At 35.6% G+C, this 26,689-nt stretch overlaps 6 protein-coding genes and 1 long non-coding RNA gene across 11 annotated transcripts; 3 read left to right on the top strand and 4 right to left on the bottom strand.

The window, feature by feature from the left end:
- Positions 1-1,430: 1,430 nt before the first annotated feature.
- On the top strand, positions 1,431-4,731 carry LOC106361046 (pentatricopeptide repeat-containing protein At3g24000, mitochondrial). Its single transcript, XM_013800741.3, has 2 exons — positions 1,431-3,974; positions 4,231-4,731. The coding sequence occupies exon 1, from the start codon at positions 1,972-1,974 to the stop codon at positions 3,883-3,885; it is 1,914 nt and encodes a 637-aa protein (XP_013656195.2). The 5' UTR covers positions 1,431-1,971; the 3' UTR covers positions 3,886-3,974; positions 4,231-4,731.
- Positions 4,017-5,894, bottom strand: LOC106361047 (UDP-glucosyl transferase 73B2). 2 transcript variants are annotated; one of them, XM_048738850.1, is made up of 2 exons: positions 4,812-5,894; positions 4,017-4,740 (listed from the first exon to the last, which is right to left on the bottom strand). In XM_048738850.1, exons 1-2 carry the CDS (start codon positions 5,803-5,805, stop codon positions 4,271-4,273), a joined length of 1,464 nt encoding a protein of 487 aa, XP_048594807.1. In that variant the 5' UTR covers positions 5,806-5,894; the 3' UTR covers positions 4,017-4,270. The 2 variants fall into 2 exon arrangements, with proteins under 2 accessions (XP_048594807.1, XP_048594806.1); XM_048738849.1 differs by having other exon boundaries at positions 4,017-4,728; positions 4,812-5,836.
- A 711-nt stretch (positions 5,895-6,605) lies between these two features.
- On the bottom strand, positions 6,606-8,321 carry LOC106361045 (UDP-glucosyl transferase 73B2-like). The gene has a single exon (XM_013800739.3). It carries the CDS (start codon positions 8,157-8,159, stop codon positions 6,708-6,710), a length of 1,452 nt encoding a protein of 483 aa, XP_013656193.2. The 5' UTR covers positions 8,160-8,321; the 3' UTR covers positions 6,606-6,707.
- Positions 8,322-9,511: 1,190 nt separating this feature from the next.
- Positions 9,512-11,573, bottom strand: LOC106361044 (UDP-glycosyltransferase 73B1-like). The gene is made up of 2 exons (XM_013800738.3): positions 10,467-11,573; positions 9,512-10,225 (listed from the first exon to the last, which is right to left on the bottom strand). The coding sequence occupies exons 1-2, from the start codon at positions 11,452-11,454 to the stop codon at positions 9,741-9,743; spliced, it is 1,473 nt and encodes a 490-aa protein (XP_013656192.2). The 5' UTR covers positions 11,455-11,573; the 3' UTR covers positions 9,512-9,740.
- A 1,639-nt stretch (positions 11,574-13,212) lies between these two features.
- LOC125577393 lies at positions 13,213-15,597 on the bottom strand. 3 transcript variants are annotated; one of them, XR_007315823.1, is made up of 9 exons: positions 15,405-15,597; positions 15,285-15,317; positions 15,119-15,181; positions 14,921-15,027; positions 14,188-14,787; positions 13,995-14,075; positions 13,864-13,922; positions 13,649-13,743; positions 13,213-13,559 (listed from the first exon to the last, which is right to left on the bottom strand). It is a non-coding gene; the product is annotated as an uncharacterized LOC125577393 (long non-coding RNA). The 3 variants fall into 3 exon arrangements; XR_007315824.1 differs by having other exon boundaries at positions 13,213-13,743; positions 14,188-14,364; positions 14,699-14,787; XR_007315822.1 differs by having other exon boundaries at positions 13,213-13,743.
- Positions 15,598-17,010: 1,413 nt separating this feature from the next.
- LOC106361043 (elicitor-responsive protein 3) lies at positions 17,011-19,544 on the top strand. The gene is made up of 7 exons (XM_048738854.1): positions 17,011-17,318; positions 17,422-17,526; positions 17,618-17,744; positions 17,836-17,907; positions 18,407-18,452; positions 18,552-18,846; positions 19,236-19,544. Exons 1-7 carry the CDS (start codon positions 17,273-17,275, stop codon positions 19,271-19,273), a joined length of 729 nt encoding a protein of 242 aa, XP_048594811.1. The 5' UTR covers positions 17,011-17,272; the 3' UTR covers positions 19,274-19,544.
- A 222-nt stretch (positions 19,545-19,766) lies between these two features.
- On the top strand, positions 19,767-21,810 carry LOC106361041 (cyclin-D3-1-like). 2 transcript variants are annotated; one of them, XM_048738852.1, is made up of 5 exons: positions 19,767-19,975; positions 20,011-20,636; positions 20,728-20,929; positions 21,006-21,136; positions 21,222-21,810. In XM_048738852.1, exons 2-5 carry the CDS (start codon positions 20,157-20,159, stop codon positions 21,507-21,509), a joined length of 1,101 nt encoding a protein of 366 aa, XP_048594809.1. In that variant the 5' UTR covers positions 19,767-19,975; positions 20,011-20,156; the 3' UTR covers positions 21,510-21,810. The 2 variants fall into 2 exon arrangements, with proteins under 2 accessions (XP_048594809.1, XP_013656190.2); XM_013800736.3 differs by having other exon boundaries at positions 19,767-20,636.
- Positions 21,811-26,689: the final 4,879 nt, after the last annotated feature.

Genomic DNA, 26,689 nt, shown 5'->3' with positions numbered 1-26,689 from the left:
AAAATGGTTCCACCATCAACTCTTGCCGTCCCAAAAACCTTTAATGACCTTGAAGGAGATTTTTTATAACAACGAACTTTTTGTTTGGTAGATTCATTGTTGGAAAACCCGCAACTTCCAAAAGCCAAACTTATTCATGGGAATTGAATTGCTTTTCATAGACTCAAAAGTATTCTTACAAATTTAAATTAATGTAATCCATAATTTTATTGTTAATATTCATACTAACTCTTTCATGATCAAACCCTTACAGTTAATAACCATTCAAGCGTTTATCACGAAACACTTCTTTCCTCGCCGAATCAGGTATTGGTTCATGTTGGTTTAGTATTGTTTTTGGTTTATTAACCGGTTTAAGATGGTCCTACTGTAAATATAATTTAAGTTAGTTTAGCATATATTATGCTTAAAATAACTTAAATTAAATAATAGTAATATTATGCTTAAAATATAATTTTAGAGAGTTTTCAAATATAGTTTACAGAACATTATAGGTGATGAATTTAATTTATTAAATTCATTTATTACTTAAAACTAAGTTTTTTAAAAAAACATACTGAGTTATAAATATCAATGATGGATTGGTGAGTATAACATGAAAACAAAAATATAAATATTTGATTTTCAAGATAATAAATTCAGCTTTTATTCAGTTACTCAATATATAATATCTTAATTTTTTTTTTAAAAAAATATACATAATTTATATATATATATTAATCTTCCAAACTTAAACTATTATATTATATATGAATAATGTTTTTAAATAAAAATAATTTCTGATTTAAAAATAAAATAAAAACAACAAATGGTTATTTTCAAATAATGGATGTAATTTACATTATACTATCATTTAACAAGTATTAGATACGTTTTGATATATCATTATTTTCTATTTCCAGAAAACAATAAATTGTTAAACATCAATATCATCTAGGTTAAGTATACGAACAATACAAATTCAAACATCAGAAAAAATATTTACATAAACATTATAATACAATAATTTAATCAAAAAATACAATTCACAAAAACAATATTCTAAAGACTAGTTATATACTTAATATCTGAAAAATCAAATATATTTTTGCTAAAATTGTACTTACCTGGCCAAGGAGATCGACCATCTTTTTACGGATCGATCGATTGTTGAGCATGTGGTCGATCCGAAAATACTCTGCAGTTTAATTAAATATCTAAGATATTTATTCCAACACTCAACAAATAGTTTTGCTAAATATGATAACTAGATAGCCAACAAAATTACAAAAAAATATTTAAATAGTAAAAAATATGTTAATTTAACGTGCTAAAATTTAAAAATAAATTTTAATTATGACATGCATCTTAACATTTATATAAATATATATCATAACCTAAATATAAATAATTTAACAACTTAAATTAGAAAAAAAATAAAAATCCCGGGCGTAGCTCGGGTTAATCCCTAGTATATGAGATAATTTTGATTTCAGCGTTTTGGTTAATTTAGAGTTAAGAAGTAAAAAAATTCGCTTTTGGGGTTTAAATATCAGATTTTTCATGTTTTCAAATAAAAAAATAAATACTTTAAATATTCAGACAAAATGTGCGGATAGTTTTTTCAGATGATTCGATTTATAAATAATATTTTAAAAATATTTGATTATTTAAAACTAATTATAGTTAATATCTATAAGTTTATAAACTATATTATAGAAATTTGGATACTCATTCGATTTCGGTTCCAGTTTGATTTTGGATTTTTAATTTTAAAATATAGGATCGGTTCGGGTAATTTATAGGATACAAACCTAAACCAAACCTCGTTTTTTGGTTTAATCAGTTTTTTGGTTGATAAATGTGTCGAAGCCTAAACTAAACCAATAGGAAGACAAAACAACTCAGTATGTAATAACAAAGACCAAACACCACAATAAGTATCTAATAACAATATCTCCTAACAAGTTTGTTCTTTTAATTACATCAGGAATGCTCTCAACTTCCGTGAGTGTCACGTCTCGTCTCCTTTATCGGGGCCTAGGTTCTATTCCGGCACCATTGTATGATGATTCCATAATCGAGCCTTTAGGGTTCCCATCCAATGATAATCTCCACAGGAGTAGAAATGGCGTTCGTGTCTTTGATCTCCTCGAAGGAAATGGTGCTACCGCTTTGAGATGTCTCTACAACATGCTGCTCAAGGAATGTACAGTCTCCAAGCGAGTTGATCAGGGAAAGACCGTGCACGCCCATGTTGCCAAGTCTCTGTTCCGATGTGAGGTTGTTATGAACAACACTCTCCTCAACATGTATGCTAAATGCGGAAGCTTGGAAGAGGCTCGCAAGGTGTTCGACGAAATGCCTCAAAGAGACTTTGTCACGTGGACCACTTTGATTTCTGGTTACTCACAGCATGGTCAACCCATTGATGCGCTCGTCTTGTTTATTCAGATGCTTAGAGATGGGTTTATTCCTAATGAGTTCACTCTGTCCAGCGTGGTTAAAGCTGCTGCTGCAGCTGAGCCTCGAGGTTGTTGCGGTCAGCAACTTCACGGGTTCTGTCTCAAGTGCGGGTATGATTTGAATGTTCACGTTGGTAGCTCTCTTCTTGACATGTACACTCGCTATGGTCTTATGGATGATGCGCAGCTGGTATTCGATGCGCTTGAGAGTAGGAATGATGTTTCTTGGAATGTTCTGATCGCTGGCCATGCGAGGAGGTGTGGTACAGAGAAGGCTCTTGAGCTTTTTCAACGGATGCTTAGAGAAGGTTTCAGACCTTCTCATTTCTCGTACTCTAGCATCTTTGGTGCTTGTTCCAGTACAGGGTTCTTGGAACAAGGGAAATGGGTTCACGCGTATATGATAAAGTCCGGCGAAAAGCTTGTGGCTTTCGCGGGAAACACTCTTATTGACATGTATGCGAAGTCAGGAAGCATCCATGACGCGAGAAAAATATTTGATAGATTGGCTAAAAGGGATGTGGTGTCTTGGAACTCGCTGCTCACAGCTTATGCTCAACATGGATTTGGAAGAGAAGCAGTGTGCTTGTTTGAAGAAATGAGGAAGGCTGAGATTACTCCCAATGAGATATCTTTTCTCTCTGTGCTTACAGCTTGTAGCCATTCTGGTCTTCTAGATGAAGGGTGGCATTACTTTGAACTGATGAAGAGAGATGGGATAGTACCCAAGGCTTGGCACTATGTTACAATTGTTGATCTTCTTGGGCGTTCTGGTGATCTTGACAGGGCACTGAGATTTATCAGAGAGATGCCAATAGAACCCACTGCAGCCATCTGGAAAGCCCTGCTTAACGCTTGTAGGATGCACAAGAATGTGGAATTGGGAGCTTATGCAGCCGAGCATGTGTTTGAACTCGACCCTGATGACCCTGGTCCACATGTAATACTATACAACATCTACGCCTCAGGTGGCAGATGGAACGATGCTGCAAGAGTGAGAAAGAAGATGAAGGAAAGTGGAGTGAAGAAAGAACCTGCGTGCAGCTGGGTAGAGATTGAGAACGCAATCCACATGTTTGTAGCGAATGATGAACGCCATCCGCAGAGGGAGGAGATTAGTCGCAAGTGGGAGGAGATTTATGCAAAGATCAAGGATTTGGGATATGTGCCAGACACTAGCCATGTAGTTGTCCATGTGGATCAACAAGAGAGGGAAGTGAATTTACAGTATCACAGCGAGAAAATTGCGTTGGCGTTTGCGCTTTTAAACACCCCTCCTGGTTCAACCATACACATAAAGAAGAACATACGGGTTTGTGGAGATTGCCACTCAGCAATTAAGTTGGTTTCAAAGGTGGTTGAGAGAGAGATCATTGTGAGGGATACCAATAGGTTCCACCATTTTAGGGATGGTACTTGTTCTTGTGGGGATTATTGGTAGTGACATACTGACAACTGAAGAAGAATCAGTGCTGATGATGCCTTTTCTTCTCTTTGTCTGTGATTCTACCACATAGAAGATGCAGCCAGGTACCTCCTATTTATTATAAAAGACAATCGGTATCTGATATATAAAATCTATTGTAACAAAAGTGTACTCTTATTACCATAACAAAGACCAAAATGAATCGAACATGTGTCACCATTAGATGGAGCTTCTTACATGATAGTGGCTTCATCAAGAACTCAAGAAAAGACCCAACCTTAAAGATATTACAAAAAGTTTCTATACACAACTTCACATGATCTTCACTCACACTGACTCAAATTTGATGATTTTGCTTAGATTTCAGAAGTTTCAAACTCAAAGTCACGAGTTGATTGGATCATGAGCTAAACTCTTCAATGAAGCTGCTTAGGTCGTTAAAAGAAGACCCTCCTTCCTCCACGGCCGCTTTAGCCATCTCCGCAAGTTTCTTTGCCCGGCTACGCATCTCCTCAGCTTCTTCCCCAGCCAGTACCTCCTTCACCGCTTTCTCCACATTCTCTCTGCTAATGAAATCTCCCATAATCGCATGCTTGTTACTTCCCACGCTCACTCCAGTTCTGAGCACTTGCGTTACCAATATCTCGTTGTAGAACTGCTCAGCTCCAACCGGCCACGTCACCATCGGAAGCCCTGCAGCCACTCCTTCAAGAAGCGAGTTCCAGCCGCAATGGGTCACGAACACACCGGTTGCTTGGTGGTCAAGTATCAGAACCTGTGGAGCCCATCCTCGAATTATCATTCCTCTCCCTTTGACCCTCTCTTCAAACCCTTCTGGTAACCACTCTTCTTTGTCACCTGTTAATACAACTTTCAACACTTTAGTATATAACCTATCATGAACAAGCAATCAATACATGAGTTTTGTGTATCATCAGTACCTGTGTTATCACCATTTTTCCTCACAACCCAGATGAAACTTGTGTCAGAAGCTTCTAACCCTGCAGCTATCTCAATCAACTGCTCGTTCTTGATGTTAGCCACGCTCCCAAATGAAATGTAAACGACTGAATCTGGTTTCTTGGAGTCAAGCCACTTGAGGCATTCAGCTTCATCAATGCTTGCTTTCTTTCCTCTCTCAGCCTTCTCCTCAAACCCTCTGTTGTGAACCGAGAGCGGTCCAATATGCCACGCTCTCTTTGCTACACTACTCTTGTAAAAATCAGCATAGTCAGGTTCGAGCTCGTAGAAGCTGTTCACAACAACACCTGAGCTCTTCGCTTCTGATTCTAAAACCTCGGTCATAAACTTCCCCATCTCGGTGTCTTCACCACGGTCTAAGATCTGTCCTTGAGTTATCACAATGTTCCCAGGGAGATCAGGGATCACAAATGGCTCGCTACTTGTAGCTACTCTCTTCTGTGGGTTATGCACTCTGATGCAATAACTAGCGCATAAAGAGAAGTAGCCAGTGCCGTGGAACACAAGTCTTGGCACATGGAACTTCTCAGCAGCTTCAGTAGCCCAGGGGAAGAACATGTCGGCGATAAGACAGTCTGGTCTCCTTATCTCGAGGAGATTCTCAAGCTGGTCTTTGAAAAACCTGGTCGCCAAAAAGAATTTGGAGATCATGGCGCGTCTATCATCACTGTTGTTGGTTAAGGTGAAGAAGTCAGCGTTTTCGCATCCTTCTGGTAACCCGAGCTGGACGCAAGGAAAATCCAAAATCTGGATCTCGATTTGGAGACTCGGATTGAGGTTCTTGAATGTGTCGATGGGTTTCTGGAGGATCTTGGCGTTGAGAGGTGTTGTTAGAATAGTGGACTTGGCTCCTCTGCTGGAGAATAGCTTAGCCATGTCTAGAGTTGGTATCATGTGACCATGAGCCATGATAGGGAAGAACATAACATGGAGCTTATGAGAGTTACTAGCCATGTTTGACTTTGATTGAAAAGAAAATTATATGTTTCGAGAAATTTGAGAGAGAGAAAGATTCTGAAGCTTGTAGAAGAGTTGGTTATGCATCTCTCTATCTATATAACATGGAAGAAACGTTTTGGTTTAATGGACCTGACGTCTTTGCATACGTCACATGTTTTGGGTTTTGGAATCTAGGATCAGTTTTCAAGGTCCTGTGGAACCAAAATCTAATTTTAACTTGTAAATCAATTCAAAATCTACAATTATGCTTAAATCTTTTGAGTAAAAAAATTAATTAATTGACTAATATAATGTATAACTAGAAATTATGCTGTCATTTTTGTTAAAACAGTCAATAGGAGCCTAGGAGGTTATATCTTAATAAAAGTTATATATATTCTAATAACATATACGTAATAAGTAATATTGATGCTATTTAGAGAGTATTATCTGTATTTTATTTTATTTTGTCAAACAGAGTATTATCTGTATATCTATATAATTAAAGGTTAACTATTCTTTTGACCAAAAAAAAAGGTTAACTATTCTTTCAGTTCCTTACATACAGAGAAAAGTCAAATCTCAGGTAAGCATGTGCATGCAACAAGACAAGATCATGTGTCACCACTCTTTCTCAAAACGCACCTCTCTCTAAACTCTTGTTTTTCTTTATGAAGCGTTGGTGAATATTTGACAAATGTAATTAAGACGTAATTTAAACATGTACCAGAATTTTTGGCGCCTCTTAGAATCAAACAGTTGGGAAAATTATTGACTGCCGCTTCTAGATACAAATTCATACTAGCTCGCTCAAGTGAAAATGAAAGATTGATTAACCTATATTCCTTGAACATTACATTAGGTTTTGTCTTATTCCCAATATAAGAGTTGTGACCAAAACTCTAAACAAAGGATCATCATGAGCTGAACTCTTTTATGAAGCTGTTTAGATCGTTAAAAGAAGACCCTCCTTCTTCCACCGCAGCTTTAGCCATCTCCGCCAGCTTCTTCGCCCGTTTACGCCTCTCCTCCGCCTCTACCCCAACCAAGACCTCTCTCACCGCCTTCTCTACTTTCTCTCTACTAATGATATCATCTTCCATAGCTTTCACATGCTTTGTGGCTCCCACGCTCACTCCAGTTCTGAGTACTTGCGTAACCAACTTCTCGTTGTAGAATTGCTCTGCTCCAATAGGCCACGTCACCATCGGTAGCCCTGCAGCCACTCCTTCAAGAAGCGAGTTCCAGCCACAGTGAGTCACAAACCCTCCTGTTGCTTGGTGTTCAAGTATCAGTACTTGTGGAGCCCATCCTCTTATTATCATTCCTCTCTCTTTCACCCTCTCTTCAAACCCTTCTTCTAACCATTCGTCTTTGTCATCTGTGTTTTCCCTCACAACCCATATGAAACTTGTGCCAGAAGATTCTAACCCTAGAGCGATCTCTCTCAGCTGCTTGTTCTTGAAGCAAGCCACGCTCCCAAATGAAATGTAAACGACTGAATCTTGTTTCTTGGAGTCAAGCCATTTAAGGCATTCAGCTTCATCAATGCTAGCTTTCTTTCCTCTCTCAGCCTTCTCCTCAAATCCTCTGTTTATAACAGAGAGTGGACCGATATGCCACGCTCTCTTAGCCACAAATCTCTTGTAAAAGTCTGCGTAATCAGGTTCAAGCTCGTAGAAGCTGTTCACAACAACACCTGAGCTCTTCAGCTCCGATTCTCTTACATCAATCATGAACTTCCCCATCTCGGACTCGTTGTCTCCGTCTATGATCTGTTCTTGAGTGATCACTATGTCACCAGGGAGCTCTGGAATCACAAAAGGCTCACAACTCAAAGCTACTTTGTTCTGTGGTTTATGCACTTTGATGCAGTAACCAGCGCATAAAGAGAAGTAGCCAGTGCCGTGAAACACAAGTCTTGGCACATGAGACTTCTCAGCAGCTTCAGTAGCCCATGGGAAGAACATGTCGGCGATAAGACAGTTTGGTCTTGTCTTCTTGAGGAGAACCTCGAGCTGATCTTTGAAAAAACTTGTGGAGATAAAGAATTTAAAGGCCATGTAGTTACCGTCCACATTGGTGTTTGAGGTGAAGAAATCGACGTTCTCGCATCCTTCTGGTAACCCTAGCTCCACGCAAGGGAAATCGAAGATCTCGATGTCGATATCAAGATTGGGATTCAGGTTCTTGAATACGTCGATGGGTTTCTTGAGGATCTTGGAGTTGAGAGGTGTGGTGATGATAGTGGACTTGGCTCCTCTGCTAGAGAGCAGCTTAGCCATGTCAAGAGTTGGTATCATGTGGCCATAAGCCATGAAAGGGAAGAACATAACATGGAGCTTGTGTTGTGGATTACTACTACTCATGTTTCTCTTGCTTTGGTTGCAAAGAAAATTAGATTTACTATGAGAATTTTGAGAAATAAGTTAAGAGAAATAAAAGATTCTGAACCTCGTAGACAAAATAAAATTTCTTGACGTATTGAATGGTTGTAAGAGTCTTTGCTTAATGTTATATTTTATCGTTACAGTTTTCTTAAATATATAATGTATAAAATCCACCATCCACACGTTAGTTTGGATTCTTGTGAGATCATTTTGGGTAATGGATTCTGACGTATATGCATACGTAACTTGTTTTGGTTTCATTGGTCCTTCTCCTCTGTCAACTTGCCACACTTGTCGGAATCTAGGATCAGTTTTCAAGATTTATGGAGCCAATTTTGTTTTTCTTTGTCGGCTGTACCAAAAATAAATAACTTGTAAACTCTCAAGATGACACTTTGTAAACTCTCAAGATGACACTTATATTAGTGCTTAATTTGACTAGTATACATTGAAATCGCCTAATCAAATTTGACTAATCATTTAGAATTATCTTCCCGCCAAGCGTCTTAATCATCATAACATGGAGTAGTTTAAACTAATGATTCTAGAATACTTTTCTTGAAGCATTGGGTCTTTAGACTTTATATTAGAAAAAGCTAAGTTCATAAGTTCATAGCGCGTGGTTTGAGATTGAGACTGTCCACCAATAATGAAGACTTGTAAGAACACAACTTGCCATTCGCCTTATGGAGACTGGAGAAAAAAGATAAAATACTAACCTTATATTATTGATAATAAATAGACTTTATTGCATGCAAGAAAAGAAAGAAGCCTTTATACATTTCTAGAAGCCCTACATAAAAACTGCAGACTTTAAAGAATTATATCTGGAGAAAGTTTGATGCTAATCGAGTAAATTTTTGTAACTAGTTAGGAAGTGATGTTGGAGTGTGCCAAATGTTAGTGGAATCCTTATGGTTCACGTTCTTCGCTTTAACCGAGCTAACAATATTAGAAGACGGAACTGATGAAGGGGTTTGTGTTTTGATGGCTCAAGAACTTAATTTCAAGTTTTTTTTTTTTTTTGCTAACCGAGTATCATGGCTCCACCGTGGTGGTCCAGACTAGAGACCGAAGTGAGCATGGACCCAAAAGTCACCAAGTGGCTCACTGTTAACGGTCTTCGGTCTCAGACGCTGCAGCCCATATGTAAATTCCGCAGTGGCCAAGGCTCGAACCCAGAAACGGACACTCCAACTGAAACTCCTTTGTCATTATGCCAAAGCAACTTGGTTATTTCACGTTTTTTTACCTATAAAGTTGAATGATCCATACATATTAACTACTTAAATTTTGGGGGACAAAACGAATGTATTATCAATCGCTATGAATATTACAAACCAGGTCATTCATTCTAAATTTTACTGCACAGATACTAATTTTTTCACATAACATAAGAGTCAAGAGAGTACTTTCAAACTAAGTAAAACATGTGACATCGTAGAGTAAATTGTATAGTAGAACAACATACTAAATCGTTCTGATTCGAGAAAGTAACTCAAACCGACAACATCGTTATTGTTTGTCAATAACATTTGTTCCTTAACATAGAAAAAAAGATCAACTTCTTTTTTCCTCTTCTTTTTGCAACCTAACCAACTTAAGCTCTTCCATCAACCTGTTCACCTCAATATCTGAAGATCCACCTTCTCTCACCGCATCTTTCGCCATATCCGCTAACTGCTTAGCCCGTTTCCTCATCTCTTCTCCAGCCATCACTTCCCTCACAGCTTTCTCCACTTTCTCTTTGGTAATGAAATCTCCATCAGGTTTCATCATCTTCTTTACTCCTACACTCACTCCTGTTTTCAACACTTGTGTTACCAACTTCTCGTTGTAGAACTGCTCTGCTCCAATGGGCCATGTCACCATTGGTAGCCCTGATGCTACACCTTCTAGAAGCGAGTTCCATCCGCAATGTGTCAAAAATCCTCCAACTGCTTGATGGTCTAGTATTACCACTTGTGGCGCCCAGCCACGGATTATCAATCCTCTTCCTTTCATCTTCTCTTCGAATCTCTCAGGTAACCACTCTTCCTTATCACCTATTCACAACACAACACATAAAAACAGTGTTCTAAAAACCGGTCTAGGCGGTAAATCAGTCTTAAGCGAAACAATTTTCTAGACCAAATACTTTAAAATAAATCTGTCTAGGTCCGCTTAGCGATTTCTTGAATATTGGTATAGACTCTTTACAAATGAATCCCAAATCATTTTTTTACTTTAAATAAAACAGAAGGCAATGTTGCAAATAATGGCTAGAAAGATATGTTTGATGAGTACCTTGGCTGCCACTTTTGTTAACCACCCATATAAAATCATGTCCTGACATATCCAAGCCAGCTGCAATCTCAACGAGCTGCTCGTTGTTGAAGCTCAACATGGTTCCAAATGACAAGTAAATCACTGATTCACGTCTCTTGGAATCAAGCCATTTCAAACATTCATGCTCATCGATGCTAGCCTTTTTGCCCCTCTCTGCTTTCTCCTTGAACTCTCTGTTCCCTAAGGAAAGCGGACCGATACTCCAAGCCCTTTTAGCTACAGAACTCTTGTAAAAATCGGAGTAAGCAGGTTCAAGCTCGTGGAAGCTGTTCACCAACACACCAAAGCTGCTTCTCTCTGAATCTCTCAGTTCCTTCATAAACTTCCCCATCACAGACTCTTCTTCTTTCTCTATGACCTGTTCCTCTGTGATCACAATATCTCCAGGGAGTTCAGGAATCACAAAGGGCTCAGAACTCGAAGCAACGCTCTTGTAAGGCTTGTGGAGCCTTAAGCAATGAGAAGCACATAAAGAGAAGTAGCCTGTGCCGTGGAACACAAGTCTTGGTACACCGAACTTCTCAGCGAGTTTAGTCGCCCAAGGGAGGAACATATTGGCGACAAGACAGTCTGGTTTCACTGTCTGAAGGAGCTGCTCTAACTGCTCTTTGAAATATTCCATTGAAAGTAGAAACTTGCGGTTCAAGTCACCTGTGTTAAGGTCAGGATTAGAGAAGAAGAAATCAGTGTTCTCGCATCCTTGGGGCAAACCTAGCTCTGTGCAAGGGAAATGGAGGATGTGGATGGTGATGTCTTCGAGTCCAGGGTTGTCCTGGTTGAATGATTTGATGGGGTTTTCGAGGATCTTGGCGTTGAGAGGTGTGGTTAGAATAGTGGATTTGGCTCCTTTGGTGGAGAAGAGCTTGGCCATGTCAAGAGTTGGTATCATGTGGCCATGAGCCATGTAAGGGAAGAGGAAGATATGGAGCTTTGAGGCTTCGCCCATGTTTGTCTGCGGAGAAAACAAGATGTGGATTTTGCAGAGACGAGGAGAAACGTTTCTATTAATTTTTGTTTGAACTTTGGATCGAGAGATATGAATGTGTATATAAAAATACTAATTAATATGTGGAAACACCATCTTTTTAGGGCCATTAAGTTATAATCTTGACTTTGACTCTATTGAATTTTCAGAATAGTTGTACGAAACAATCAATACAAAGACTTTTCTGTCAAAATATATTTGACGAAATGGGATAAGCTTGGGGGTTTTAAAGTTAAACTATCGTCATGGCATTCGTCAGTTTTCTTCCAGAAGAAACATATATAATCTCTAAGCCCATGTGAATGTGATTCTACCTGTCTCAAGAGGAACTCACCGCAATTTTAAGTACACATCTGGACCGAGAGGTGATCTTTAATAAATTTAGCTTCCTGGGCTTTTCCTTCATTAGCTTTAACCTTACTGGGCCAAAACCGAAACCCTACGGTTTAGTAATCTCTCTCCGATTGACAATTATCTCCGGTACGACTCTTTTTAATGAATGTAATTCCGGTACGATTTCATCGGTCCAGGCCTTTAGTTTCATCAATCTTTTGGTTTGTTTCCTTGACATTACTGAAAAATTAAACCTCATGCCCGGCGAATACTACAAACAAGAATCGCAAGAACCCAACAAAGAAGAAAATATCATCTCAAATTAATCTGTTTGTATGGACATGCGAAATGGATATCTAATTTCTAATGCGAGTAACTAAATCGGTTTAGCAGATATGCCCCAGAAATTAGTTAGTTGGATTTCGGTCCGCCGGATACTAGACTATCCTAAAAAGGACAAAGAGGAGGACTCCTACGTTTGGGACAACAATACGCAGCTCTACATCCATCACATGTTGCCGTTACAGGCAGTGGGAAACACTCGGAACTTAGGGGCTTGGTATTTCTCTTTATGCATCTCTTTCAAGTGTTCAAACATACATACATATATATATATATATATATAATTATTTATGGATTCCGAAATTGATTATTTTCATATATGAAAATGATATATATATATATATATATATAATTATAATTATTTATGGATTCCGAAATTGATTATTAGTATTTTTTATTATCTGGATAATTATACTATTATAATATATAAAAATTTTACATAGATGATTGTATAGTCGATAACTGTACATGTCTATGAGAATCATGTACGGCTACACCACACCAAAATATCATGTAACTCTTTTCGTAATATGTATAATATACACTTTATGGAATTTTAACATCAAACTTCTCGATGTACAAAGTGAGCAATCCTCTTTTTTCCTAGCTAATTGACTAAAGATTACTTAACTATCCACGAGGATACATACATTCGTAAATTCTACTATAAACATCCTGAATTAAAAAATTTGATGATTCCAACAAGTAAATTCTCAGCTTTTTTTAATCTTATGTTGTGTCAGTACAGAACATGTTTTGATGAATATATAATTATATTGTGAGTTTGAATATTTATACATTATCTACAGTTAGCTAGAAAAGAAGAAAAAAAAGGATTGCTCACTTTTTCTTGGTATAACTTTTTTTGTCTAAATGTAGCAAATCTTTGAAATGCTTGTAACTTATGAATAAGAGCATCATTAGCGGTTTATTTTTTAAACTTAATTTCTAAAGATTATTATAACTAGGGCATAGCCCCCGCGCAAGCGCGGGGCCGAGTACGTTGTTGATGTGTTTGTGTTGAGTTTTTACAGACTATTTTGGTCCACCACAAATCAGTTTTAACAAAATCTAATAAAATATCTAAAATTAAAAATTTTTTAAACCATATACTTTTATAAATTTCTAGAGTTTTTTTAACCGTTTATTACAATTCTATCTATTTGAAATTTAATTTTTGTAAAAAGGAGAAACAGTAATAGCAAGCACAAGCTTCAAAACAATGAAAGCTTCCTACCGTAAGATTTCTGGCTTTCTCATACTTCTTGTCACTCGGACCTTTCAAGGCACTGCTAGCTGCCAAAAACACATACTTGAACTCTTTTGTGTTGATAGGATCACTCCAGATAGCTAGCCAGGTGACTGTGTTGTCATGCTTTACGTCTTACCATCTGCAGTGCCTCATCTCACATAGCTTAGTAATTTCTTTATATAACGTTTTTCTATTTTGGAGGAAAACCAAGGGGAAAAATCACAATACTTTTCAACAGGGATCGGACATTCTTGAACAGGAACACATTTCCCAATGTTCATGGTGATATCAGATGGATGGATACGCTCATTTAGTTTTCCCATCTGAAAAACAGTCAGTAGACAGGTTTTGAGAGAGAAAACAAAATAGACAATGCCTTTCCCGAATCCACAATGTGAAGGTATTTTGATCACAAAAATAAGTCTCTTTGAAAGGAAAATAACCTTGGATGCTCTCCACGGCCTCTGAAGATCCCATGCGGGTCAACCCTGAAATTACCAACCTGAAAGATGAACAGAAGTTTTAGCGAGGAACTCTGACTTGGGAACAATGACAACACTATGGGGAAAATTACTTTGTCTTTGATACCGTCGACAACAGCCCACATATATTTCTCCTCTTACTTCTGTTTTTCTTTTTTCAAAGCTTTTTTCTCCTGTAAAGATAAAATTTTCAACAACCTCTGTACTCATTTGTTTCTTTCAGATGGAACTATTTATGACAAAACCAAGGAAAACCTCGGCAAGAAAAAAAATCTTTCTAACTACCTCTGTGCTCATTTGTTTCTTCTTCTCTTAAATGCCACTCATATATGGGAGTGAAGTCACAGTGATCTAACTTCAGTATCACATGCTTCTTCCCAACTAATCATTCCAAAAATGCTCCCTAAATTGCGGTTTATTGTAATAGTCTGTTTCTTTCATCACTGCAAACATTGTTGCAACCTACATATCATCGGCATATAATCAGCTTGGAAGATAATGGCTCTATTGGAATAACATAAGAAAAGAACACTGGGTATTAAGATGAACTACAAAAACATTTAAGAAACATGAATATATCAGTACGATTGTGGGTATGGATGGAGAGGATAACCTCTTCTTGTTCGGTTGTTAGGTCGACTGAAAAGGCAAACATTATGTTTAAAGCGAACACAAATAATATGGCCAAAAGAAACGTTGAATGCAGAAATATTTATTGTCTAAGTAATCTACCACACCAATAAGAAATAATTTAATTACCATCTCATGCATTTTTAAAACATAATCATGGGTTAACCTTTTTAGAAGTCCAGCACTTCTCTCCTGTTCCATTAATCATGGATGAAAACAAAAGCCTCTGATTACTTTTCAGTTCAACTAATCAACCTGTCATCAAGAGAAACCACTAATGAAACAATCAGCTACATGCAGAAGAAAGAATTTTTTTTAAAAAAAAACCTTTTTTGCCTCTAGAAACAGCAGACAGAAATTAGCAACTGGACCACTTGAGGAATCTGACCTGACTTCTTGATTTGGTTGCTCACTGTTGTAAGGAGAACCAGGCGCATGACAGATGTACATCAGGCTTGACTTTAGAGAATTAGTAAACCAAGCCTTCCCTCTTAGCTACATCCAGAAACCAAAATCAACAGTCAGGGAAAAAATAAAACTCTTTCTTTCTTCTCTGAGTTGTTGAACTAAGTTATTTATCTCCGACCTGAAGCTTGGTCTGGTCAAAATTTGAGGCATCAATGACCTCAGCCCTTCCATTGTTCTGAAGCTGCTCCCAAGTATCCGAGAAATACCAACACATCTTTTTAAAAAACAACCATAGGCGTCTAATAAAAGTGTGATTATATAATGTAATCTAGACCATTGCTTACCTCGGAGAATTGACACTGCTTAAGCTCTTGAATCTGCAACGAAATGCAGAAAATCATAACACGAAACAGAGCCAAACTCAACTAAAACAAATGGTAACACAATCTGAAAATGTCTAACACCTTACGACTAAGAAGATCAGTGTTGATTTGAATCCTGTCACCATTCTCTTCGAATCCACTAAACCAAACAACACACCACTGACAAAAAAAAATTCACTGGGGTGGAAAAGAGATTGGAAGGAGAAATCGTTTGGTTTGCAGATGAGCAGAGACGGTGAGGCTGAATGTGGAAGGACGATAACAATGAAGCCCTAATCAATGATAGAACGAAACGCTTAGTTGACATAATTATCAAACCAAATATGGAGAACCAAATAAGACCAAACGCCAACCTTATCGACCAAACCAATCCGGACATGACGTAGGACCACAAACTTTAAAAACTGTTGACGTGTACACTCTTAGAGGAGAGACAAAACTGCCGATCGTGAAGAATGGGATGATCGAAACACAGAGGAGAAGACGAAGAGAAATGGAGAAGAGAAGGAGAGACTCGCAACTTGCCTCCGTAGATCTAGGTTTAACTCAACGACTGAGCCGTAACCCAAACCAGAGGAATCCCATTAATTCGAAGCCCAGCCCGAAAAACAAAACAAACCCATTGAAACAAAGTCGAAGCCCAGCCCGTGACTGATTATTTTAGGTGACGTGGCAGCCTAGATTTTGAGGATATGGGGCTTTTAGTATTGTGATAGTTTATTCAATGTAAACTAGTAATAAGGAATGAATGTAAAAGAGACATGTTAAACCATCTCCAATGCTACACTATAATTTTCTCTATATTTCATTATAAAATAGAGTAATTCTATTATAGAGTTGAATTTGCTCCAATGGTTCACTCTATAATAGAGTGAAATATAAAGTAATCTTATTTTTTTACTCTAAATATAGAATTACTCTATTTTAATGTAAATTATAAAGGAAAAAATAGAATTCATTCGGAGATGCTCTTAGTTTAAAGTCTCTAAACTCTTTGAACTCATGGAAAAGTCTCTTCCTTCAAAGACGTCTCTCATTATTTCTCCATTCTCTGTCATGTTATTCATTTTTTATTCTTTTTAAAAGAGAGAGACTCCAAGTGTTCCACGGGTGCTCTAAACCCATTTCAACAAAGAAGTGCCAATTCAACATGAGAAACGAAGATTCTTTGAAAGAAATGTTTGTGATGTTGAATAAAACCATTTCAACAAAGAAGTGATGTTTCCAATTGGCGGCTTCTTTGTAAATATAAATATATTTGGCTGACTTGTTCCACGATACAATAGTTTTATAGGTTAGTTTATAGATTAACCTAAAAAGAGTTGTACGATTATCTGTTAAGCCTTTGAAATAGTATCTATCGTCTTCATGATTGATTGGTCTACAAAGACTGCATTTATTAATCTTGTTGCCAATTAAAACTCGAATTGATGTAAATCCATTTTGATGGATTTAGATGTTTTATTTTTCTTAGGTCGGTCTTATCTTATTTTACTCGCCAAAAATCGTCGTCTCTTTTGTTGGAATCCTAATCTTAGATAACTCAAACATTTGAATAAGTATTTCAAATAATAAAACCTAAGTAATTAACTCTTCTGTAAATGATGTTATCAAATAAGTTCAGTGTAAATAAATAATACATTGTTAAAATAATAGATAAATGGAAATATTTCCTAAAATAGAAGTCTAATAAGAGGAAATAACATTAAAATGTAAGAAAGAGGAAATAACATTTAAGAAACGCGTATACCTCAAGGCTCAAGCCATGTAAAGTCAAAAAGTAACTGCCGCAACTTCTGGGAAATCCGAAGTTTGATTATTCGTATATTTAAAGACGGACCATCTCTTGATTAAGCTTCATCCTTACATTTTTTTCAATCTCTTGTTCTTCTTTCAACCCCTAATCTCTCTGTATTTCTTAAGCAAATCTAGTTTCTTCCATCCAGTTCATGTCGATGATGGCGGGTATTCAAGGCCAGGTTCTCGAGGTCACTGGTTCGTACCCCCTCTGTTCCTCGATTTTCTGTTCTTTTTTTTTTTCATGATTCTCTAACTCAATGTTCACTGAGGTTTGCGTATGTGATTTGCTTGGTTTCAGTTGTTGGATGCCAGAAACTAAAAGATACGGAATGGTTTTCGAGGCAAGATCCATACGTTGTACTCGAGTATAGCAGCACAAGGCACCGTACCAGAACATGCACAGGTTAACTATTAGCCCTCTTTAATGCTTACAAGGGTTTGAAAAGCTTACTCGTCTATAAATATCTGATGCGTTTCTTTATTTATTTTTTCAGATGGTGGAAAGAACGCAGTGTTCCAAGAGAAGTTTATGTTCACTTTGCTTGAAGGCCTTAGGGATCTTAAGGTAGTTTTCTGGAATAGCAATACACTCTCCACTGATGACTTCATTGGGAATGCTACGTATGTGCTTTTTTCATGTGTGCTTTTAAGTTCCTGATTCGGATGTGGAACTGAGTCTTTTGTTTTCTCTATGTGTGTTTGTTGTGATTAGGATTAAATTGCAGAAGGCTCTTTCTGAAGGATATGACGACTGTACCTGGACTCTGCAGGGTAAAAATGGGAGGTGAGTGTGGTAACAACATTGATTTCATTAGTTTTTGGTTCTTTTTGCATTGAGTATTATATCATGTTTTGTAATCAATACTTGCATGGTGCATGTTTGTTCTATATGATCTCGGTGTTAGAGCAGTCTGTGTTGGACTTGCCAATTATCAATAGAACCTTTCATGTGGTGTGCCTCGTAATACTCGTGGGCCCTATGCTTTCTGCTTAAGTGAAACTTTTAGCTCTTGTCATTTCTTTTGTTGACATGGAAGCATGGTCTTGTTCACTTGTAAGAGAGGTTATGTGTAGTTTCCTGTCATCTTTGGTGTTAATTGTAATACAAGCTGTTATTTCACTTCTTTGTTAATTTTGAGTTATTATTAACTTTCATTACTGGTATAATCAAATGTGAAAACACTTATAGTCCTGTTCCTACACATAAGAAGCATATACTCATAAATAGATTAGTTAACTTGATTATAACTCTTCTGAAAATACTTCACATTTATGTCTTGCAGATATGCGGGAGAAGTACGGCTCATACTGCATTATGCAGCCGCAAAGGTAACATAAATGCTCAATAAGCAACGTTAAGCTACAGGTTTGATCGCTTATTGACAAAGAATAAACGGCTGAAACATACACTTCGTTCCTTGAATGCAGAAACAAAATTATGGTTCTGCACAATTAGCACCACCCTATGCCCCTCAAGTACCTCACTACTCAGCACCATACTCTGGACCATCTCTGTACCCACAAGTACAATACTCTCAGCCACAATCAGCTTACCCACCAGCTTCAGCTTATCCTCATCAGCCATCTGCTTATCCTCCTCCCTCAGCCTCCGCTTACCCTCCCGCTCCTTCGGCTTATCCTCCTGGTCCTTCAGCTTACCCTCCTCCTCCTCCTCCTCCATCCTCAACTTACCCTCCTCAACAATCACCATATTATCCACAAGGTATATACAAACGTTTTTGCTTTTGTGTTTAGATGCTGCCTGTCATAGTATGTTCATTTTCCAAATTAAACACAACTTTTATCTTTTAAACTGTAAGCATAAACATGGCCGGTCTTCAGATTTTAGGGGTTATACACAGTTTAGAAGATTTTAAATGTTAACAATTTGGGGCTCCATGTTTCTGTATATTAACTCTTAAAATTTTAGGAACTTTAGACTAGTGTTTAACGGTCTGAACCGAAGGAGAAAGTTCTGTGTGCTTTTACGTTTTCAATATGCATATATTAATATTTATGTGATTATGTGAATTGGGTGTGTTTCTTGTATCATTTTCATGGAAGATCTCTAACAATTGTCATTGGTGGTTGGCATATTTTCTTGTTTTCAAGGTCCCTATCCAGGACAATACCCACCTCCTCCGTACTGAAGCCCCGGCGTTTAGAGTCGACTGAATTTTTTTTATGATGTATAGATGATCCTAGTGATGCTATTTGTACTTTCTAGAGTTTGATTTTTTAATTTTTCTTTCTTTGTATCTTCTCTGTGATGTTGTTGTTGACCTTTGCAAAATATAGCGTATCCGTTAGTTATTTTGCCATGGTCAGTGAAACTCATTGAGAAGATTTGAATATTTTTCATATTATTAAGCGAGCTTGCAGATTTTCTTGCTAAATAATTTAATTATTACCTTGAAACCTCTTCTTTTGTTTTGTTTTATATTGTGTTGCGTGGTTCCATCGTTTATATTCTGTCTATGTGGTCAATATTTTTTTTTTCTTGAAACAATGTGGTCAATATCTATAATTGTAAAATTTAGGTAATTTATCCCGCAGATTTTTACTGCGTTTTGGTTTCTCGATCTCTACAATGAATACAAGTGGGTAAAGCGGGAAACCTAAAAAGAAATTACACATAAAATACAAAAAAAAAAGACAAAGGAAAAAGAAAAATAGATAAAGAAACGACACATTTAATATCACAAAATAAATAAAACATATTGAGCACCTAAAAAGACAAATGTGAAAAACCATATCGCCCTTCTCTCTTAAATCAGTCTTCTTCTTATCACTCTCCTTCCCACTTCCAGCTTTTCTCCTCTAGTCTCTCTCTCTCTCTAGTCTCTCTTTTGTAGCTCCCCCTACAGCTAATCTCTGCACGTTTCCATAGAGAGGAAGATGAGTCTCTCTCCGAGAGATTTTCACTCTATCATCTTATCCTAATGCCCTGAGCCAGGCCAATAACCAAAGAGAAACATCAACACTACAGAAGGGAAGAGATCTTTCTTCTCATTCTTGAGTCTACTTTGAACAATGGCGATTCCAAAGGAGGAAGAAAGTAGAGAAGAGCATAGCACTTCGTTTCTTCTTGATGCTCTCTACTGCGAAGAAGAGAAATGGGACGATGAAGAAGTAGTTGAAGAGAACTCTTCCTATTCTTCTTCTTCTTCTACTACTTCTCCGTTCGTTCTTCTGGAGCAAGATTTGTTCTGGGAAGACGAAGATCTGGTCGCTCTCTTCACCAAAGAAGAAGAAGAAGAACTCAGCTGTCTCGATGATCTTTATCTCGCAACTGATCGAAAAGAAGCCGTGGGTTGGATTCTGAGGGTCAACTCTCATTATGGGTTCTCTACTTTAGCAGCTGTTTTAGCCATAACTTATCTCGACAAGTTCATCTGTAGCTACAGCTTACAGAGAGACAAACCATGGATGCTTCAGCTCGTTTCTGTTGCTTGCCTCTCTCTAGCTGCAAAAGTCGAAGAAACCCATGTCCCTCTTCTTCTAGACTTTCAAGTAAATGATAATACTTTAGATCATTTACCTTAAAGTTTACTTGTATCTCCCTCTGTTCTCAATCACTCTGTTTTTTTGGGTGTGTTTGTAGGTGGAGGAGACAAAGTATGTGTTTGAGGCAAAAACCATACAGAGGATGGAGTTGCTGATTCTCTCTACTCTCCAATGGAAGATGCATCTCATCACTCCAATCTCGTTTCTAGACCACATCATCAGAAGACTGGGGCTTAAGAACAATGCTCACTGGGATTTCCTCAACAGATGCCACCGTCTCCTCCTCTCTGTAATCTCCGGTTAGTAAACGACACAGAAAATCCCCATTTTACTGAAATCTCAGTAATCTTTACATTCTTGTTTTGTTCTTGTCAGATTCAAGATTTGTCGGCTACCGCCCATCAGTTGTTGCCGCAGCCACCATGATGAGAGTCATAGACCAAGTTGAGCCCTTTGACCCTCTTTCACACCAAACCAAGCTCCTCAACGTCCTTAACATAACCAAGGTTAGCTTCTAGATTCTAATCACTCCACTAGTAAAACTCTGTTTCACTGAGGCATTTTCACAAACAGTTTCTGTGCATTCAACAGGAAAAGGTCGAACCTTGCTACAATCTCATCCTCCAGGATCGTATCGGTTTACAGATCGAAACCCAAACTTCCCGGAAACGCAAGAGTCGCGATTCGCCATCGTTGATCTCCCCAAGCTGCGTGATCGATTCAAACCCTTTCAATGGCGACGAAAGCTCAAATGATTCGTGGTTAACGAGTTCGTACACTCCTCCACCATCGTCGCCGGAGCAAGAACCTCCGGTGAAGAAGACGAAGAAGGAGAAACCGATTTTGCATCTGCCATGGGCAATCGTAGCCTCTCCGTGATCGGAGCTTCTCGCCTGTTCTTACCGTTTAAAAATTATTACAGTCTTTTAAAACTTGAAACAATCTTGTATTAAGCTCCTCGTTGCATATACGAAATGTCGTGAATGCCCTCACCTTGCTATGAGTTGATGCAGCGTCAGCGTGTATGTGGAGGGTATTCATGACATTTGACTGCATGGGATGCAATGAAGAGAATATAAATAATTTGAGGCTTTTGCAATTTATGGGCTTTATTAGTAATGTGTTTAATAAATTTTAAAGTTTTACAGTAAAATAAATTAAAAATGTTATTTCTCTCCTATACGACATTTGATTCACTTTAGTTAATTAAATTTCATTAACCCATGAATAACTCAGATTTTGCATTGAGTCCGTCAAAATACCCTCATCTGACTAGAGTTTGTTGCCATAAATCATTAATAAAATTATAAAGGAGATTTCTTAGGGTTTAGATATATTTATATGTACAGTTTATACACTTTGATCAAGGAGGAACTGCATTACACGCACCAATTAAACCTGGTGCAGAAGTAACACCAGAACTAAAGCAACCTGCTTCCACTCTGAGCACCTGGGATACAGCCACGTCGCTGATAGCTTTCACCGTTACTATTCTGCGCATTCAACAATGTTGATAAGGAAAATTTGTAGGAACCCAATGAATGACGATTGAGGAAACTTTTTGTTTTTACTTCGGAATCAATAAATAGATTTTGTTTTGTTATAAAATTACATCAGCCACATTGTTATAGTTTTGATAAGAATGTGAATTTAGTCGTCTACTACGTTCTATAATTCCCTTTTGTATCACGAAAAAGCTTACATGTGACAATACATTTGTATCAATCGAATTATATTTTGATTTACTTTTAACAATTGTCGTCAAGCTTTAGGTGGTAATATCTTCTAAATTTCTTTTTCACTTTTTATTTGCCACTTTTATTTGCTCTTTGAACATTATTTTTCCCCACAAAAAGAGTATATTAAATCTCTACTTTTTTCACGTGTGACATGAATTTTCTCCTTTCTTGATTTATCTTTCTTTCTTTTTATTTCTGCTTAAGGATTCATCTTTCTTTTTCCTCAATTCGTTTCATTATTTAGGGAAAACCAATTGCTTTGGTATGTCGTTTCTTAACGCTCAGCCACACGTCATCAAAACATATCAACTCGTCGTTCATCATGTAATCTTATGATACGTTTACGTTTACTGTTGAATAAAACAAAAGATACTTTTCATAATTCAACTATATATATACTTATTTATGAAAGGTCCAAACAATGCTGTTAAAAAAAGTTTAAACAATTGACAAATATATACTTAATTATGAAAGGTGCAAACAATGCTGTTAAAAAAAGGTGTAAACAATTGACAAATATCTAATTAAGCACATTTTAACTCGTTAACAAAACAAGACTCTAATTTTAAAATTGCGTATATTGTCTCTCTTTGTTTTATTTGATTTTTTTTTTGAACAACTGTTTTATTAAGTTAGATAATCTTACAATTCAAAACGAATTAGTATAAGTGAATTGATTGATTTCATTTGTGTATTATTTCAGATTCATTCCAATTTTCGTTGTAGGACTTTGTCCTTATACACATAATCGAACTGATAGTTCTTTTACTATTAATTTTAGTAAAGATTGGCGAGATCAATTTTGCATTGGATTGATTACAGATTATGCTTCGATACGATTTTAACTCATAATAAAATGGATTATTCTATCCCCTATATATATTACATCTCTTCAACTTAAGATATAGAATCTAATCTACTAAAAGAAGAGTACAAAATTAGATAAACCATTAGTTTTACCACATATATACAGTGATACGCCATAGATATATTTATTGAACCTATATTTAAATATGTTTATCTTTTCATAATTTAAATTATAGATTTTTTTAATCAAATTTTAACCAAAATAGATTTTCCAATAAATTTTCTAATATATTTCGTATTAACGTCTAAAATGTTTCTTATATTTATTAGTAATAAATAATAAAGTAAAAACTACATATCATAATCAATTTATATAATATATAAATAAAATATAAAATAATCTATAATTGGACTTATATATATGAAAACATTATACCAATAATTTATGAAACACTGTGATATAATAAACGATTGCAATAACACAAATATAATTATTCAAAGTAATAAATAAAATTGTTATATTTTAAAATTTTATACTAACAATTAGTTAATACATTTTAATTTAAAAATATATATTATACCATTTAGTACAAAAAAAATGAAAATTATAATTCCAAAATTTTAAATTTTTATATTTCTATTTAGACGGTCACATGTCAAACTATAGGAATAAACAATAACAACGCATGATAATTTTTTTAACAAATTTATTTTAATAGAAATTATAATTCTAAATTTTTTAAATTTATTTTATGGGGTGCTAAAATTTTGGAATTAGAAAGATTTATGACCCAACCCTATATTGTTTTAGTATGAATAATTGAAATTTATATCATAATGTTTTCTTAAAGTTTTAATTTTACTTTTTGTTATAACTGCATAGTTTCTTTTTCAATCTAAATTTATTAATAGAAGGTAAAATTTTATTTTGTGATATACATTTTTGTTTGTGAAAATTAATTTAAAATATATACTACAAAGCTTTATGGAGTAAAAACAAATAAATATATTATTTTAAAAATTATGAAATTATCTATAAAAATGGTAGAAGAAGTAAAAGAAGAAGAATGCCATACATGTTGACTATAACATTATTTTGTTCAAAAAAATATAAACGTTTGAAAATATGGTTAATGTTACGAATATTTATCACTACTGATGTAGAATTTTTTTTACGTATATAAAAATGAAAGTAAACACCTGTGTGGTTGCGCGGATCAAGGTTTAGTTTATTCTTAAAATATTGTTATTTTACTGACCAGATTTCCTAATTTATATCAGTAAGCAGTTTAATATAGTCCATGGAAGAAAAAACAATACAACATATAGATAAATAACAGTACTGAAATTTGATTTGTTAATCTAGTTAAAATTAACTTTAATAAATGGGAAGCCTTAAATGTATTTTTACATATTTAAAAGAATGATGTTTTAGATTGTTTACACATATTAAAAATATGTTACTTTTTGGTTTTGTTCATAATTTTTTTGAAAAAAAATGGTTTTGTTCATAATTTGTTTAAACTTTTATTTGTTTGTTAATAAAATTTAACCACTCATATTTTATATTTAAATTTAAATTTAAATTTAAATTTTAAAGTAACATTAGATAAAATCTAAATACGGAATAGACATTGGTCTTCAAATGATTAATAGTTCAGATTGTCTATTATTACTTTGCATGGTGTAAAACTAAAATCAACTACATGCGTAACAACTAACAACAATAGTAAAGGCTTGTTTTTTTTTTTTGAAACACTATAGTAAAGGCTTGTAATTTTTGAATGTGGAGCACGCCATGTAGCTACAAAATTAATTAAAGGCTAAAAATGATGTATCATGTAGGTCTGTCGAAAGCGGGAGTTTTTCAAATTGGGAAGAGACAAAAAAATCTTTGTGATTACTCTTTTACCATACAAAAATTTAAGTAATTAAATTGTTGTGGAGAATGTGTGTTTCTGTCTTTTTGTCTCTTCTATTGGTCTTCTCCTCTTTAAGATATGTTATCAATATACCATACGCATCTCGTGAACCATATAATGACTTGTCATAAATTATTATTTTTTGTATAGAAAAATAAAACTAGCAAAAGAGAAGATCGAATATCTTTTTTATGCTGTTTATACTTATATTCTTCTTTTCGACTGAATCATGCATTCTCTTCATTCTATTTAATTAATAATGATAAATTCTAAAAAATAACAATTTTAATGATTTTTACTTATTGAAAATTTTTAATCGTTAAATGATATTTTTATAATAATTTATGTGTGGAAAACTAGAGAAAAAAAGGAATGAGTAATAACTAAAGTTTATTATTGTGAAAAAGTATATTATTGTAGCGGTAAAACAAAATGTTGGGCAATGAAAACAGCTTTCCCCCAACATGTAGAAAGAGCAAAGAGGTCAATGTGTGGGACCCGACAATGTGTGCCCACACAACAATGATTCCAGAATAATATTATCATTCTCTATAGCTTTGTGAACTTTAAATCTTATATATATTTCTTCTTTTGACCCTTGTCTCTTCCTTTTTGCTTCCAATCTTCTTTTTCTTTTATTGTAATCCAATGGGAACGAGAATGTGGTTGTATGCTGATATTCCAATAACAAAGTTATAGAACTGCGTATGATTAACACCTTTTGTTTTTCAAAAAGTCTCGGATTAACTAAGTATTTAGATAAACATAAGATAAATAAATTGTTGGAAATTATTTTTCTGTCTAATAGTTGATTCATTGCTCGTAGGTTCGATTCACATAAACTAAGTGCATAATTTTAACGTCCAATGGCCATGCTGCACTATTTGCATAGTGTTACTCTCTGTCCATGGACAACTTGATTAATGGCTTGTGCGTAATGGTATGTATACCTGGCTTGCTCCATATATTGGTAAGTAAATGTTGGGGATCTACATAGAATTTCATGTTGCGCTAGCTAGGTAGGTCGTCTAAACAATAGTCAATAGGCACTAGCCATTAAATAGAATTTCATGTTGTAGTATATAAAACGCAACAAATACAATATCATGTTGTAGTATATAAACAAAACGCAACAAAAAAGAGACACACTATTCACTAAGCGAATGTGTTGTATTTGGCACATATAAGTGTTAGCCATATAAATACTTTCGACGTTTGCACATGTAACGAACACACGTCATTTTGAGATATGCTACAAAAAGTCATTAGGAATGACTTGAATATAACTATTCTCTTTTTGACGATTTGATTAAATTAAATCAAAGATAGTACTATGTATCATAAACTAGTTTTATTTTCACAAGATCTGTGGTCTGGTGGTAATTAACTTGAGGGTAAAAGCCTAATACACTGACCACTGGTGAATTAATATTTTGGTATTGATAAAGATAAGGGATCGACACATGGTAACACGTAACTATTTTAGACCAATTATATGGGACCAGAATATCATGTATAATTAAAAAAACTAATTTTATTTTTCTAATACTATAAAAGCATCTCCAAAAGAAATTTTATAACTTTAAATATA

This window comes from Brassica napus, chromosome A8 (assembly GCF_020379485.1).
Source record: "Brassica napus cultivar Da-Ae chromosome A8, Da-Ae, whole genome shotgun sequence".
Taxonomy (NCBI): Eukaryota; Viridiplantae; Streptophyta; class Magnoliopsida; order Brassicales; family Brassicaceae; genus Brassica; species Brassica napus.
Note: the sequence above shows the minus strand (reverse complement) of the source record. Positions and strands in the feature narration are given on the sequence as shown.